The following is a 16,505-nucleotide window of genomic DNA, read 5'->3' as shown; positions in this document are numbered from 1 at the left end:
GCTGGGCACCCAGGATTTCACGGGTCTGGAGCACTGGGCTCCTTTCAATTTTTCTTAGAGCACAGCCTTGCTACTTCAAAAACCTTGGTGTATCTTTTAATATGGGATAGATTTATGTTATTCCTATAAATGAGGAAGCTTCATGGCCCCTTACCAAATACAAAGGCACTGTCCACCCTACTGTAACAATTGATCTGCACACTTGTTGATCACAAGATAAATGTGAGTCCCCAGCTAAGAACCTGGAGGACAAGTTTAGGTCTTACGTACCGTGTGTAATATACAAATCCATTATTTTTTTGTCATACCAGTGATTACAATAAACAAGCCAAGGGCCGTAATACTGTTTAAATATGGCAAGCCAAACATGACAAAAGTGGTATGAGTTTTAAATCATCTATCGAGTTTCAGTAATCTATGTATGAGGTTGGGAAATCACTATACGAGAATTAGAAATCATAATTCGAGAATGAAAAGGCACTATACGAGAATGAGAAATCACCATTCGAGAATGTAATCGATTTGTGAGATCTGGAAATTACTATACGAGAATGAGAAATCACCCTTCGAAAAAGAGCGATGCAGCAACATAAAAGCCAAACATGACAAAAGTGGTATGAGTTCCAACCAACCTTTCGAGCTTCTGTAATCAATGTGTGAGAATTTTAATCACCGTTCGAGATTATCGATTAGGTTTTCTCGAGCCAGCGAGTAAGCACCGTTCAGCGGTTCACGTTCTGCGTTGATCAAACAAAATGGCCGACAGGATGGCCAATCAGTTAAGCTTGGACGATGTAAGAGAGTTTCTGATTTCTCTAAGCAACACCATCGATAGAACTGTTACAGTTTATAATGCTTCTGACCTAGTAGGATTAGAAATCTGTGAAAGAAGGCTTGACGAACATACAAGGGTACTTGTCGCTATATCGCTGTCACAAAGTGTTGCAGGTGATTCATCATTGGGAGATTTGTTTGGAGTTTTGGTAGATTCCTTAGCTGTATTATTGAGACATCTCTCTAACATTCTGATTACGTCAAGCTCCCGTGAAAGAGAGGAGAGGTCTGTCACGTATTGCGGAAGTACAGGAGGAAGACCAGCCTATAACATTACGAAGGAGCTGATAGAGCAGCTTCGTGAGACTGGAATGAACTGGCGAAGCATAGCAACGTGTTTAGGAGTCTCTGAGCAAACACTTTACCGAAGAAGGGTACAATTCGGAATCGATAACAGTTTCACAGAAATCGCTGACGATGAATTAGACAGGCAAATACAACAAACCCTAAATTTAACACCATATAGTGGGGAATCCTATGTTAGAGGCAGTCTGAAAGGGAGGGGAATAAATGTTCAAAGGTCCAGAATAAGAGAAAGTTTGAAACGGATAGATGGTATTGGGAGAGCTGTGAGGAGAACGTACGCAATCTGTCGAAGGACCTACAACGTGTCTGGTCCAAATCATTTGTGGCACATTGACTCGAACCATAAACTTATTTCATGGAGATTTATTATCCATGGGTGCATTGATGGATACAGTAGAGCCATTGTTTATCTAAAGTGCTGCAGAAATAACAAAGCAAATACTGTTCTCCAATATTTTGAGCAGGGAGTACAAGCGTTTGGTCTCCCTTCCAGGGTTCGAGGTGATCAGGGGATGGAAAACGTTGATGTAGCAAGATACATGATTACAAACAGGGGGTCAGATAGAGGCAGTTTTATTGCTGGCCGCAGTGTGCATAACCAACGCATTGAGAGGTTGTGGGCAGAAGTTAACAGAGTTAGCTCCGCACTTTACAAGGATTTATTCCAGTTCCTTGAGAACACTGGTACCTTGGATTCACTTGATGAACTGCACTTGTTGGCTTTGCAATATGTATACTTACCAAGGATCAATGCATCTCTAGAAGAATTCACAAGGCAATGGAATCATCATGGGATCAGGACAGCAGGTCATCAATCACCTTTGGCACTGTGGTACAGTGCAATGCTTACTGCTCCAGATGAATCCAGCATCATAAATTGGCAGACATATGGTATTGACAATGATGGCCCTATCTCTGACATTGAAACCAACAATAATGTCGTTGTGCCAGAATCACACCTCCAGCTTTCTGAACAGCAACTTCACGAATTAGAGCGCAATGTGGATCCCATTTCTGATGATGGAAACAATGGCATTGATCATTTTGTTAATACTGTGAGGATTATCGAAAGCTTCACTTCTTGAAACTCCCCCCCCCCCCCCCCCTTACCTTCCCAAGGAGATGTCATCCCAATTTCTTGCCCTGTGGCCTTTGAAGCAGCACATATTAATTGGAGAAAGAAACAGACTTACAATTTAAGTTATACCACCAGTACAAGTTCTCAGTTCACATTTTGTTATTTTGTTGTATGATCAAGGGTGCAGGTGGAAGGGGTGCGTGGACTAAGGTCCTCAGTTACTTGATGCAATGCCAAATTCTCGCTGTGTTTCAGCAGAATATAAGGCAATTTGGAAGGAGAATCTAGCAATTTATCAGAAGTCACTTGGGGCTTTTTTCCAGGCAACCCTTTTTGAACTATCCCCTTCTCTGCTTGTTGGTGACATGGTCAATATTGGTTTAATAGAGGGTGATAGGTATGCAGCCCAAAATGTATTTCTCATGTTTTTGTTGGTGTTATTTTTTTCAATACACCATGCACAAACCACAATAGATTTTAAGATGTGTTTTGAAACTATCAATAGAAACGTTTCTGCCATAGCATGTGATGGTAAAACAAATAAAGATTGTGCACGGTTGTGGTAATATAATAAATTGCAGCACCTTTCTAGCTTTTAAGTTTACACGGTTTTATAACCAGTCCCTCAAGAAATGAAAAAGCCAAAGGAAATAATTTCAAGGGAATTCATACATGTGCATTATGGTAGTCACCATGCTACTGACAAAGGCCTTATAAAACAAACTACAATCAATACATGGCAATAATATAAAATTTTTATTGCAACATAATTATTGTTATGCAGTTCTTACAAAATCTGTAGTTACAAACAATTCTTTGTGATTCATTATAAATTTACTTTACAATCATATAGGAAGTTGCAAAATCATCCATATGAACACAGTCATATAACTTAGTGCTTCCAAGACTAGAAATAGAACAACAACAAATGAATGTCCAACCAACCAACCTATGCCACTGATATTATTATAAAGGAAATAAAGGGAGATGTAGAGAATAAACCATAAGAGGACACAGAAAAAATCTGAGCCCCAGGTGGGATTCGAACCCACTACCCTCCGTGTTCTAGATCAGATGCTCTAACCTCTGAGCACAGCGTGACTGCGTGATGCGGTTCACAAGTCCAACCCACAAAAATGACCCTTGCGCGCCAACGAGTCCTCAGTAGCTCAGAGGTTAGAGCAGCCGACCTACAACACAGAGGGTAGTGGGTTCCAATCTTTACATCTCCCTTTATTTCCTTTATAATAATCATAAATGAATGGCAGTAAAAAAACAGGAACACTAAGGTAGTTTTTCATAACCTGTACAACATGAGTATTAACAGATCATAAATATTTTAACATCAAGGGAGTCCTTAATCTCATCTGGTTAACAGCTCACATTTTTCTTGATAGATCATCAGGACGTTACTTAATTAATCATGCATGTGAACATGTAACTTAGTGTTTCACAGACTAGAATAGGAACGACAAGTGAATAGAAAACTGGAACACTAAAGTGGTTTTCCATAACCTTAAAACAGAAGTTACTTAATGTGATTATTAATTAATCACAAAATTTTTAACATAAAGGAGTTCTTATTAATCTCATCTGATGAACAGTTCACAGTCATAAACAATCACAACTACTCATAGTCATAACTTTAAACAGTAAGACTTGAAGGGTTATTTTCAGCTAACCTTTAGCGCATGGCAAATGTTTGGCCTTTACAGAAAGCTAATAGGAAGATTTCTTTAAATTTGTCGAAACCTGCCATGTGGCAAACAGGAAAAGTGATTGTTTGTCCACAGGCCCCCACATAAGGGAAGCACAGCCTGTGATCTGGGTTGCGAATCAAACATTCATGGTCAAACTTGACAGTGATTGCACGGTCTGTTTTCCCAATGTCCCTATGTTTCTGTCCCGTCAGCCAACCAAGTACTCCTGCTGGTGTCAGGTCTGGGATGTTAAAGGTTTCAATCTCCTGATCATTATTGGTGCATTGGTCTGCATCATCATCTGTATTACAGGCTATAGCTTCTGTATAGCCTGTTATAACCTCGTCCTCAAGGCTGATTAGGAAGTCTTGAAAATTGTCCATAATTTCCTCTTCTTTCAGTCGTCGCGAGGACCCTTCTGGAGAGAATTCAGGTGCCATCAAGGAGACGAGGTAGTTAGCATCCACTTTCTGCTGCTGTCCCATAACAAATAGACCTCGAGTAACTTGTGAATATCTGGAAATAAGACCTGACAACCCATAAAGTTGCAACCCCTTTTTGAACTCCTTGAGGCAAAGGGTCCTGCTCAGCATACTGATAACAATTGAGGCAGTTATGGAGTGCAAGTGTTCTTTATCGATCACCCCTGTGTACCCATGTTCAATAATGGTATCTTGATGATCCATGACATTGCTTTGTATGTGGTGCAGTAGTTCTTGTTCAGTTGAAGTCAGGTGTTGTTCAGGACTGACACTTGTGAAGTCAATGTCACTTTCCAGAACCAAAGTATTATAGACACATTCTGCTAAAAAGCATGGTGGTGGCCCGCCTTGGGCTAAGCTTGTTGCTGCTATTTCTCCACATGCTTTAAAATTTCCATTTTGGACGTCATTTGTGGAGTGTACTGGGCTGCCATTGGGAAAGAACTTTTTTCCAATATCTGCAATTGTCAAGGTGAGGAATTCCTTAGTCAATGCACCGGAATCAATTCCTTACTCTCCAAGGAACTTGATTCTAAGTTCATGTTCCGGAGAAATTTTGCGGGATTCTCTACGCCAGAGGTTAAGAACTCTCTCTAATCGTGCGCCTCTTCTTACTACAAGGAACAAGGACTCTTTTTCCCTTATCACCTTCTCTTCTAGCACTTTAAGTACGCCAGCCTCATCATCTATAGTTGAACAATCAACAGATCCGAGCAAATGGCTGGTTTCCCTGTCAAAGTCTCTGTTGAATGCTTCCTGTAATGACCTTGCAACTTGTTCGTCATTCTTTATTTGAGTGTCTTCAGCATCATTGGTGGCAAGGTCGACGACAGATGGCCCAGGCATTTGATCAGATGAGGAAAACACTGGTTTTTCTAACAGTGCATCTGCATCTGAGAACATACACAAACAAATATTAGAATCACATTTCAGTAAATAAGCATTTGATGGAGTTCAAGAATATTTGCAGGTAAATAGCTACAGATAGGTGGACTGTTGGGTTGACCAGTGGATATGGGTTCAAATCTCGTGTATCGCCTATATTTTTAAGGTTTCTTTACATTTGGTTATAACATGACTACCAGAATCCAAAATTTCTCTGCAAGTGCATCTCTTTGTTAAATGCAATAAATGATGATAATAATGAATATTGATATATAACATATTTTATTGTTATAATAAGAAATAATAAGAATCATCCATGAATGATAGTAAACGATAGTAAATATAATTTCCACAGACAGATGCTTTGAAGAAAGATTAACAAATTCTAATTTTTCTTATTGCAAACAAGATGCAATTTAAATAGGCCTATTTCAATGTACATGTATTAAAATTCTCACTTGACTATGAGGCTTGTGGAAATACATGATATTCATTTCCTTTTGAATTTTTCCACTTTACTGAGTCTTGGAGACAAGTCAGAATTTTAAGGTATTGAAATTGGGCTATTTTATGGAAAGAGTTACCTTGATCATTATTTGGCTGCAAAAGATGGCTTTCAATTGGTTGGGATTGCTGCAGCTGGGTGGGGCACGACTGACTTGGCCGATGTTGTGCTGATTGATTTCCTATCATAAAATAAGTACCAGTAAATGACTTAAAAGTATGCTAGACAATGATCAATAGCTGTGGTCACACCACACACTTTCACCCTTTTGCCCAGGGCAACCAGCCTCAAAATCTGCTCACCAAACCTACAGTAAAATAAGGCAATCTATTTTTACATGTACCTGATTGTTCTTGCTCTTTCTCTTCATCTTCTACCTCTTCATCTTCCTAAACAAAGTGAAAGAGTAATTTTAATAATAAGGCAAACTCATTTTTCACATCTGAATGTGGGAGAGGGGAATGGAGGCGGGGTATGTGGGGGGTAGGGGGAAGAGGGTGCTGTTTATATCCATACAACATTTATTGAGGAATTTTGAGTTCTCACCTGCGTGAAACTGGGCAATAATTGCTGGCTCGGTCTGACGTAAATCGGCTTGGTCTTGAAAAGTCGATGAAGAATTACTCCGTTGATGCCTTCCTGCCTGGGAGCCAGAGTTGGCTTTACAAGTTTACTGTGGACAGACGTCAAGATCTCCACATCCACAAGACGGGGGATTTTATCTCCAAAGGCCTCAATGATTGTAAGTTCCACATCTATCTCGGTCATTGCCTTGGTAAACCGACAGGCAGAGAGCACGTGGCCATGCTCCATAAGGGTAACTCTGGCCCCCTGCCTGGGGACCACGTTTGTTGTTGGACCGTTCAGCAAAACCAGGTCACATAGAAACGGGCTGCTGTCTGGCAGTCTAGCCTTCTTTGTTCTTTTATTTACATTGCTGCCAATTCGTCTCTGGTTTGACAACCTTCTGAAGTGCGACAAACCACCTGCTTGCGAGGCGCACGAGGAATTCCCGCCAACGCCAATCCCACTGGAAGTTGATATAGTTGAGCTTGGCACAGCATTTGTTGCCCTGGACCTACCAAAAACCTGTGATATTTCGTTATCAACAGATCGTGGCTGACTTCCGGATGCCATTTGATCAGACAGCTGTTTTACGCTGGTGATAAGCTGGCGAACAATGTCAGTCGTTTGTCTCGAATCCTCCTCGGCCATTTTGTTTGACCAATGCAGCGCCAGTAAAGAGAGAGTCGGTCGATCGATGACACGGTTCAGGTAAAGCAACTGCTACTTTAATGCTACTGTAGGCACAACGGCGAAATACAGAACAAACTCAAGAGCGAGACACGAGAGCGTCTAGGGCGCGTGTCCTTATCTACAGTACCGCTGACCGGTACTGGCGTGGCCTCTTTTTCCTTTCTTTACTCTTACAAATATGGTATGAGCCCAATGGTTATAGAAAAATTTAGGTACATGTAAACGGCTAACATGAATAACAATAAAACTTGAACAGTTTCTAGTGTGGGTCACGAGGACCACTGGCTAATTAATCCATATCAAAGTCCTCAAAACGGGCGGGTCGGCGTCGCTCACGTGTGGATCGGCGAGGAGGGGGGGTGGCATCTGATTCGCTGTCGCTAGGATAGGGGTCTCTGGTTTCATCAGGGTGGGTCACGGTCACGGTATCGTGAGACTCATCGTGGCTGGTAGGGAAGTCATCAAGGTGGGGAAATTCCTGGGTAGAAGGTGTCGAGATCACGCACGGAATGATTGGTGGAGGTGGTGGTTCTGGCTGTGTTGGTGGAGTTTCGTCAGATGATGAGTCTGCATCCCTATTGGGAGCAGGTGGTCTGTGGTTCACGACTTCGGATGAGACTCGATAGCACTCAGACATCTTCACTCGGTAAGACGTGCTGCGGAGTTGGGAGCCAACAAATTTCTTGACGTTGCAGAACGAGCCGGTTATTTCTACTACAAGGTAGCGATCGCGGGCTCTGGTCTAGTTCCGATCGGCATAGAGGTAGACTAAATCACCTACAGCAACGCGGTCAGTGGGGGTGGTTAGACAACCGTTGTGTATGTTGTCGTAGGATGATGTCCTGGTCTTGTAGGGGGATCTGCTGGTTTGTGAACTGATCACGTTGGGTCCACATCTCTCTTGCGGAAAGACCACGTGAGCGAAGGCGCGCGTTTAGATTGGCTGTGACCACGGCGAGTTGCACGTGGTTTACTGGACCGCCTAGTGGATCATGGCGGAGTAGTTCGCTTTCGACCTCCTGTACTGCCCGCTCTGCAATAGGGTTCTTGTTTCTGTTTTTGGCGTCGCCGATCTCAAGGGTGATCCTGTGGTGTTTCAGTAGTTGATCATCCCTGAGTGCTTTGAATCCTGGGGCTGGGTCGGTACGTATGACGGCTGTTGGTCCATCTAGTGGACGTAGTTGGACACAAAGACGGATAAGAGCGTCGCGCAGAGTGTTGTGACGCTCGTCTTCCAGCAGGGTTGTGGCTGTAAGCGATGTCACGCACTCACGTGGTACAAGCACAAGTTGTCTTGAGCGTTTGATGACATCTGCGGCAAATGATACGCCAACTGCGTCGGGAGGGGGGCAGGACGAATGCTCCACGCGCATTTTCGGAGTTTGGCGTAGAGAGGCACAGATGTGGCAAGCTTGGGTCACGCGGTCGATGGCCTTGTGTATGTCTAAGGCATATAGGTACCGGTTGGTTACAGCCTGGAGTTGATGGCTCGACGGATGGGTGAGCTGTATGTGTAGGGCTGTCAGCAGTCCATCAAGCACTTGTCGAGGGACAATGATGCACTCGCGGCTAGGTACAAGGGGTTCATCACGCCGGACAACGAGCAAGCCATCGTTTGCAATGGTAGCGACGTTCAGGTATCGTTTAACATCTTTTATGTTGGTAAGTTTCTTCGAAGGGCGTGTCCCTTGTTGTAAGTGGGCGCGAGTACGCCGCAGATCGGCACATTCGGCCTGAATGGCTAACCAGGCAGTGCGGCTGGTGAAGGGTAGGCGCTCATCACCACGCAGTATATCCTGTACCGATGTGTTTCTGACAACGGAGTCTTGGGTGAGTTTTGTGAAGGCGCAGATCTGGCAGGCTTCGTCTTCGCAAGGGGGTGCGTTGCGGCTGGCGAAATCAGAGGGTAGGATCGCAGATCCGGATACATGTCTGACGGACGCTTGATACCGGCTCACGGTTGATAGAAAGGTGGAGACGCGAGGGCTAGCGGAAAACTCCCCGCGACAGAGTTTTTCAAATGCCTGTACGCACGGTTTGCTGTCGGTTAGGATGCAGGCCTTGTGAAGGGATTGGATTAGGTACGGGCTGAAGTGCTTGGTGGCAACGGCAATAGCTAGGGCCTCCACCTCACACGGTAACCATGTCGGTTGCGAGCCACGTAGCTTTGTGCTAAAGAACCCTGCCAAATGAAGTTTGTTGTCACGGGTGACGTAAAGCGTGGCTCCTATTCCAGGCTTACGGACCGCCCCGTCGGTCACAATCCACAACTGGTCACTTGGTTTGGGTAGCGAGATGGTGCGAGCAGTGGAGAGGGCTTTCTGGGCATGGAGGAACGAAGTTCGGAGGTCGTCTGACCATTGTATGTGTTCTTTAGATTCGCGGCCAGCTACGGTGTCATCAAGTTGTGCAAGGAGTGACGAGCACCCGGGAATTACGCGGGAGAGCACCTTGTATGCTCCTATGAATGATCGCATGCGGCCAACGGTTTCGGGTTCAGGACACGAGGCGAGGGTGGCGATGCGGTGAGGGCTTGCTCTTAAAGTGCCAGCGTTCCAAATCCATCCCAGTATTGTTGTGGACCGAGGATTGATGATCGTCTTCGATGCGGAGAGGCGGAGGTCACACTTGTGGAGGGCTGCTAGAACCTTCCTCCAGTTTCGTAGGAGTTCTTGTGGCGTGTTTCCCCCACAGTATAGATCGTCTGCGATTTTGGCGACGACGCCTTCTTCTAAAAGGTGACCAAGGACGCGACACATAAGTTCTTCCAGTGCCGTTTCAGAGCCGGGTATGCCCATGGCCGACCGTGTGTATACGCGCACTCCCCGGAATGGGGTAGCTACCCCACAGTACTTCATGGAGGCACGCGAGAGGGGGATTTGGTAAAAAGCGCTGGTCAAGTCCGATGCGATGATGTGTTTCCACTGGGCGATATGGCGTAACGTGGAGTCCACATCTGGCATGAGTGAAGGTTGTGGCTTACTATAGCGGCCGACATCAGCGAATGCAGTAACTAGGCGGGAGCCACCATTGGGTTTCTTGACGAGAAATGAAGGGTTCAGGTACTCGACCGTGACGTTTATGTCTTCGGGGCGACTGAAGACACCCAAAGCTTCAAGTTCGTCAAATTTCTGCTGGAGCTCCACTAGCTGGTGACGGGCATACTGTGGTAGACGGCCTTTCCGCTGGGGGGGTTCTACAGGTCCCATGTTGACTCTTGCTTCGAACGGACCTTCCGCACCATTGTAGCCCTTGATGTTTGGGTCGAACACGTGGTCATACTCGTCCAACAGCGAAGTGAACTTTGCTCTTATATCCCGGGGAAGTAAGTTGTCTGGGTCAAGGCGTACGGCTGACGAGTGTTTTGTACCTGGGATAGGTACTGATGGTTTGGGAGGTGGCTTGGCTGTTGGGGGTGAGTTGTCGCCGAGGGGTTCTGGTGTGAAGGTGGCGCGTACCTGGCAGAAGTGCTCATTTCGCTTGAGGAAGTGCGGCTCGGATGAGAGATTGGGAATACGTATCTTTCCTGCCACGCTAGAGACTATGCGTGGGGTGGGCCACAGTTGGGAAGCTGACAACTGCCTAACGCTGGGGGCATCTGTTCGAGGCTCTAAGGCGTATTCGGAGTCAGTGGGGACGTCGTGTGGTAGGTCGACTTCAACAAACTCTCCGGGCCAGACGGTCATTGACGTGGGGGGAGAGCGGAGTACTATTGCACGACGTGCGGCGGGGTTTACTGTAGCCGGGTGTGGGGACCCGTAACTGACGATGGAACCGTTGTGGAGGATCACTTGGCGCTTAGCTGGGCGTACTGCAATATCGTTGGTTTCCATAAAGGGGGTGCCTGCCAGTATGTCCACGTCGAGGTTCTCAACGACGAGTCCTTCGAAGGTGAAATCTCGGCCTTCGCGGCTTAATAAGAAGCGTGTCTCACCGACGACCTGAAGGGGGGATGAGCCGTCTGCTTGGTGGACGGACTGGGAGCTAGATGTCATGTGGCAGCCAAGACGTTGGACGACAGTGTGGCGGATCATGTTTCCAGTAGCCCCACTATCGATGGTGATTCGTACGGGGTAGTGGGAGTAGAACATGTCTAGGTACGGTGACTGGCGGGTTTGTATGCGGAAGACCTTAGGGCCTGGGCCAGGCCTAGCGTCGTCGGTGTCGCTTTCTGGGTCGGTCATGTCGGGTGTGGTCTCAGGTTCATGGGGAGCATCAAAGATGTCGGCGATCTGTCTGGCCTTCGCGATGTATTTGCGGTCTTGGTCTGGGAGGAAATTGCATTCGCTCAAGAAATGGTTGTCGGGGCGACCTGCCTGTTTGCAAAGGGGACAGGACTTAGTGGGGCGGCTGGGTCGTGTAGTCGCCTTATACGGGGTTTTGACGCCGAGAGGTCTGCGGTAGTTAGTGACAGCGGTGCGCATGATCTTGGCATCATCAGCGGTGCGTATTTCGTCGAGCAGGGAAGTAAGGGCCTGAGATATCTCTGGCTTTATGGAGGCCAGAGTCCGTGATCGTAGCTCAGTTCCATACCGCTGTTTCACTAACTTAGGTAGCTCGGGGTGGATCAGTTTAAGCCAGGTGAGAACGATGAAATTCTCCAGGGGGGGGGGTGAGTTCCTCATCTTCTGTGGTAACCTCACCATGGTGTGACAGGCTATTTGCACGGAGTAGAGTGTCCTCCACGAAGGCCATCAGTCTCTGAAAGAGATCCTCTGGGCGTTCATCTGCTTCCAAATGTAAGCCAGCGAAATCTAGAAAGTGGGCGCCTGTGACTTGGAAGCCAAAATGTGCACGAATCATGTTCCAAACAGAGTGAATCGAAGTCGAGTTCTTCACGAGAGAGGTCCTGGATATCACTGGGCAATAGTTGGCTATTTGTCCGAGCATTAGTTCGAGAAAATTGACCTTCTGACGGGCCGTTTTGCGTCTGGAGATCGGGATGGTTTCCCCGTCATCTGTGAGGCCGCGTAGGGGCTGGGACTTAGTCTTTTTCCCCCACGTAGCGTCTTCTGCGAGGAAAGGAGCGAAATTGCTGTCGAGGGATAAAGTGTACAACAGATTTTGTCTCCAGTTCTCGAAGCTGTTGATGGACTCGTTCTTTGACAGGCTCCACTGTTTTGGGGCTCGGAGGGTACTCGCCATAGTTGTGGTTTGGTTGCAAGTTTACGAATAAATCGTGCTTGGGCGACGAAGGTGTTCGAAGTATCGACTTACCGACGTTTGTACGGGTAGCTCTGGCTTTGTTTTCTTTTCGGTTTCTTGGCGTAGATCCGGAAGCGCTGCCACCACGCCAGTAAAGAGAGAGTCGGTCGATCGATGACACGGTTCAGGTAAAGCAACTGCTACTTTAATGCTACTGTAGGCACAACGGCGAAATACAGAACAAACTCAAGAGCGAGACACGAGAGCGTCTAGGGCGCGTGTCCTTATCTACAGTACCGCTGACCGGTACTGGCGCAGGGTAGGTACTTCATTTATGACTGCTGTAGTGTATCGGGATATAGATTCTTATAGTGTACCGATATGAAGTACCTACCCAACGCAGAACGTGAACCGCTGAACGGTGCTTACTCGCTGGCTCGAGAAAACCTAATCGATAATCTCGAACGGTGATTAAAATTCTCACACATTGATTACAGAAGCTCGAAAGGTTGGTTGGAACTCATACCACTTTTGTCATGTTTGGCTTTTATGTTGCTGCATCGCTCTTTTTCGAATGGTGATTTCTCATTCTCGTATAGTAATTTCCAGATCTCACAAATCGATTACATTCTCGAATGGTGATTTCTCATTCTCGTATAGTGCCTTTTCATTCTCGAATTATGATTTCTAATTCTCGTATAGTGATTTCCCAACCTCATACATAGATTACTGAAACTCGATAGATGATTTAAAACTCATACCACTTTTGTCATGTTTGGCTTGCCATATTTAAAGGCTGCAATTTTATTGTTCTTTGTTGCCTGATTTAGCATAGTCTATTTTGGGGGTATTATATAGCCTAAGCCAAGCTTGGGCAGGGCCCATGCAGGGCAAAGGGGCTTCCCCACTTTTTGAAAATTAAATAAATAAAATTAAGTACAGTGGAACCTTGATATAACGAAGGGCCAAGGGACTGGCAAAATATGTTTATTCTAACAAGGTTTGTTAACTTTTATCGAGGTTCTTTTTCATATTGCCTTATATTTTACTATTACTGGAGTAAAAAAAAATAGTTTGTTAGACCGAGGACTTCGTTATAGAGGTTCCATTGTAATATACATTTTCATATGAATAGTATCTTTGTTGGAATAAGAATCTTCCAGCATCTAAATTTATTATTGGTCCGTTTTGATCCCATCAGTCTGATGTGTGGTAAGCCTTAAAAAGTCAATCGTCCTAGATTTCTGCATTTTCAAACCAGCAAAGCTATGTAGCATTTGCAACAATGCAGAATAGTCTTTTTTGATGAAGGTTCTTGATTAAATCTGAAGACTACTCCATGGACTACGGTTTCTTAAAACGAATTATATCAGGTGATGATGTGGTCTCTGGCACATTTCAATGACATGCTAGACAAATTGAAGGCATTACAGGAACCTACAGTGTAATATCATGATCTGCAAACTTCTAGTGGTGGATTCAGCATGTGCAATCACCCTCAGCAGGAGAAAGGTACTTTTTAGCGGCTTGAAATCTATGAACATGACTGCTCAACAATGACTCAAGAAAGGTTCAGTAATCTGACAGTTCTAAACAGCCACAAAGAGAGAACAGCCAAATTTGCTCTCCCCGCCCCCCTCACCTTAATGTAGGTGGTCACCGGCCCGCGCACATTAAAAACTGCTTCGCAGGCCCTCTTAGGGGTTTTAACTCTTAAAAATGCCAGTTTCTAATAATATTTTACAATAGAAAAAACCAGCAAGAAAAACCCACAGAGCACAATCAAGGATGGGCCTCCATGATAAACATAATTTCCACTGTGTAACACTTCTTCCTAGAGGCAGTGGCACACTGTGTTATCAGCAGAATCATGCAACCTAGTGATGTACTGAACCATTTAGTTTTTCAATACATAATGTTAGTTGCAAATAATAATTTATTAATGCAGTGATAACCCAGTACTCTATGATCTACAGACACCCACTTAATTGGACACCCATATATAACAGGCAGTTTTGTTTGTCCTGAGGAAAAGCATAGATTTTTTCTTTAAAATTAACCGGTTTAGTACGCACAGTAGTTAGCACAGTAGTTAATGTGGACAACAACCACTTTTCTGTGTTTCAAGTCAGAAATTCCTATATATTCTTAATCCAGCTTTACAGACACTGGTTACCCAGGCACTTTCTATTTTTCTTGTCACAATGATGTGCCAATTGTAGACATTGTACCAAGTTCACGGGTTAATAAGATTTTATTACCAAAACATCTGCAGCCAAATAGCATGACACATTTGATTTTGATACATCTTTCTTTCTTCCCCTGTTTGTAGTCCTTTGATAAATTTTCTGCCTCCTAATCAACAAGTTTCACGTCCTTGGCTTTTTGCTACAGTCATTGTTCCTACCCTTATTCCTCCTTGTTCCTTTATTCTATATATCAAATAAATCACGTGTTTGTGACATTTTTCCAGAGAGCTAACTTAATATGGACACCCGGATAATACGGACACCCATATAATATAGACATCATAACATGTCTGTGTTAACCGTTCCACTGTATATATTTTCTTGTCTAGCCAAAGCTTCAAAGCTGGTCCCAGTAAAGAGAGCATCCAAAAAATGCACACCTGGGTTTGAATAATAAATAAATTTAAAAAAAACGTCACATACAACAATTTCATAAAGTTATCTATAAAAGTTATGTAAATACAAGGGAATATCATTGACAATAGTTGGATGAGGTGAAATCTCTGAATTTTTATTAGCGTTGCAATTTATAAGTTGCTATATTGATCTGCAGTCAATCCATAGGGAAGGTAGAGGCAGACACAGCCTTTTCAAAAAAACATGAGCTACAAAGAATGTGACAGTCTTTAGTGTCAGCACTGAAAATTATTAAATTGATATACCAAATCAAGAGCGAGCGATCCCCTTATTTATCTATTTATATTGAAAATGAGTAAATGAACTTTTCTGACAAAGAGAACTTAACATAACACTATACACTATAAAAGTAACAATTAAATTTTCAATAATAAAGGACAGCAGTCCGTTTAAGATGGTAAAAAAAAAACACACGCATATGACAACGAGCTGGCTGCTTTAGAACCGAAACTTAGCTGAACTGAAAACTGTACCCACTCTGATTCGCTGTGCCTGAAGAGCTATAAAGCAAAACTTTATCTACACTTGGATAAATGAGCACTCGAGAGTGGCTAGAAGGCAGGTGAAATTGGTGCGGACTCTCGATCGTCTTGCCTGTGTATTATTGTTATAGCTAGTACGTATACAAATACACCTACCAGTAGTCCGAATCTCCGTCGGCACAAACTGCATAAAATACGACTTGGTGAAGTGTGTTTTTTTCCCTTCTCTGAGGCTAGCTGCCCTTAGTATTTTACTTTCTCATATTCAGTCGGTGCTAGTTCTACAGAGTCATCGTAATCTACGATTTCCTCCATCACAATTCCAGAATCGGGCGAAGACGAGCGAAGCTTTGAGAATCGCTCGCTGTTTTCTCACGGTTCAGGTTTGTTTTCTTGGCGTGTTCTACGACTTGGTGAAGTGTGTTTTTTTTCCTTCTCTGAGGCTAGCTGCCCTTAGTATTTGACTTTCTCATATTCAGTCGGTGCTGGTTCTACAGAGTCATCGTAATCTACGATTTCCTCCTTCACAATTCCAGAATCGGGCGAAGACGAGCGAAGCTTTGAGAATCGCTTGCTGTTTTCTCACGGTTCAGGTTTGTTTTCTTGGCGTGTTCAGAAAATGACGTCACAATCAGAGAACAATAGCTTTGTCACTGGAACATAAATTTGTAATGGCGGACGCGAAAAACCTACATTTTCAAGCTCAATATTTTCACTTAGAGGGCGCCAAAGTTCATTTCATTGACCGAAACAGGTACAGCCACTTCTGATAAGCTGAAAAGAAAGCATTTTTGTGAAAAACTTGACATTAAATTTTGATCGTAGTAGCACTTTAACAAAGCGAATTAGTACGGAATTCCGTAAATAAACTATTTTTTCACTTCTCAGTAGAAGATCTCGTTAACTATAGTAAAAACATGAAGTAGTTGCGAAAAGAAAGCCTGAAAAAAAATTCAGGCTTGTGGTGCAGCGCTCTACCAATTAAGCTAACAAGCCAACTGGGAGCAGGTCGTTGAATTGGTTCGTTATAAACCCGTGAAAGGATGATGATGAAGTCATGAATATATGAAAATCATATATATATGAACTGCGGAGTGAAGAATTAAATAAAGTATGATCATCGCAGTTATACAAGCAACTTTTGCAGTTGCGAAAAGAAAGCCTG

The 16,505-nt window shown here is 44.2% G+C and overlaps 1 protein-coding gene and 1 pseudogene across 1 annotated transcript; one reads left to right on the top strand and one right to left on the bottom strand.

The window, feature by feature from the left end:
- The first annotated feature begins 1,101 nt into the window (after nt 1-1,101).
- Nucleotides 1,102-2,774, top strand: LOC140929774 (uncharacterized). Its single transcript, XM_073379484.1, has one exon. The coding sequence runs from the start codon at nt 1,146-1,148 to the stop codon at nt 2,223-2,225; it is 1,080 nt and encodes a 359-aa protein (XP_073235585.1). The 5' UTR covers nt 1,102-1,145; the 3' UTR covers nt 2,226-2,774.
- A 4,562-nt stretch (nt 2,775-7,336) lies between these two features.
- Nucleotides 7,337-12,488, bottom strand: LOC140930002 (uncharacterized; annotated as a pseudogene).
- Between the last annotated feature and the right edge of the window lie 4,017 nt (nt 12,489-16,505).

Source organism: Porites lutea, chromosome 3, assembly GCF_958299795.1.
Source record: "Porites lutea chromosome 3, jaPorLute2.1, whole genome shotgun sequence".
NCBI lineage: Eukaryota > Metazoa > Cnidaria > Anthozoa > Scleractinia > Poritidae > Porites > Porites lutea.
The sequence above is the reverse complement of the archived record's forward strand: the minus strand, read 5'-3'. Positions and strand labels throughout refer to the sequence as shown.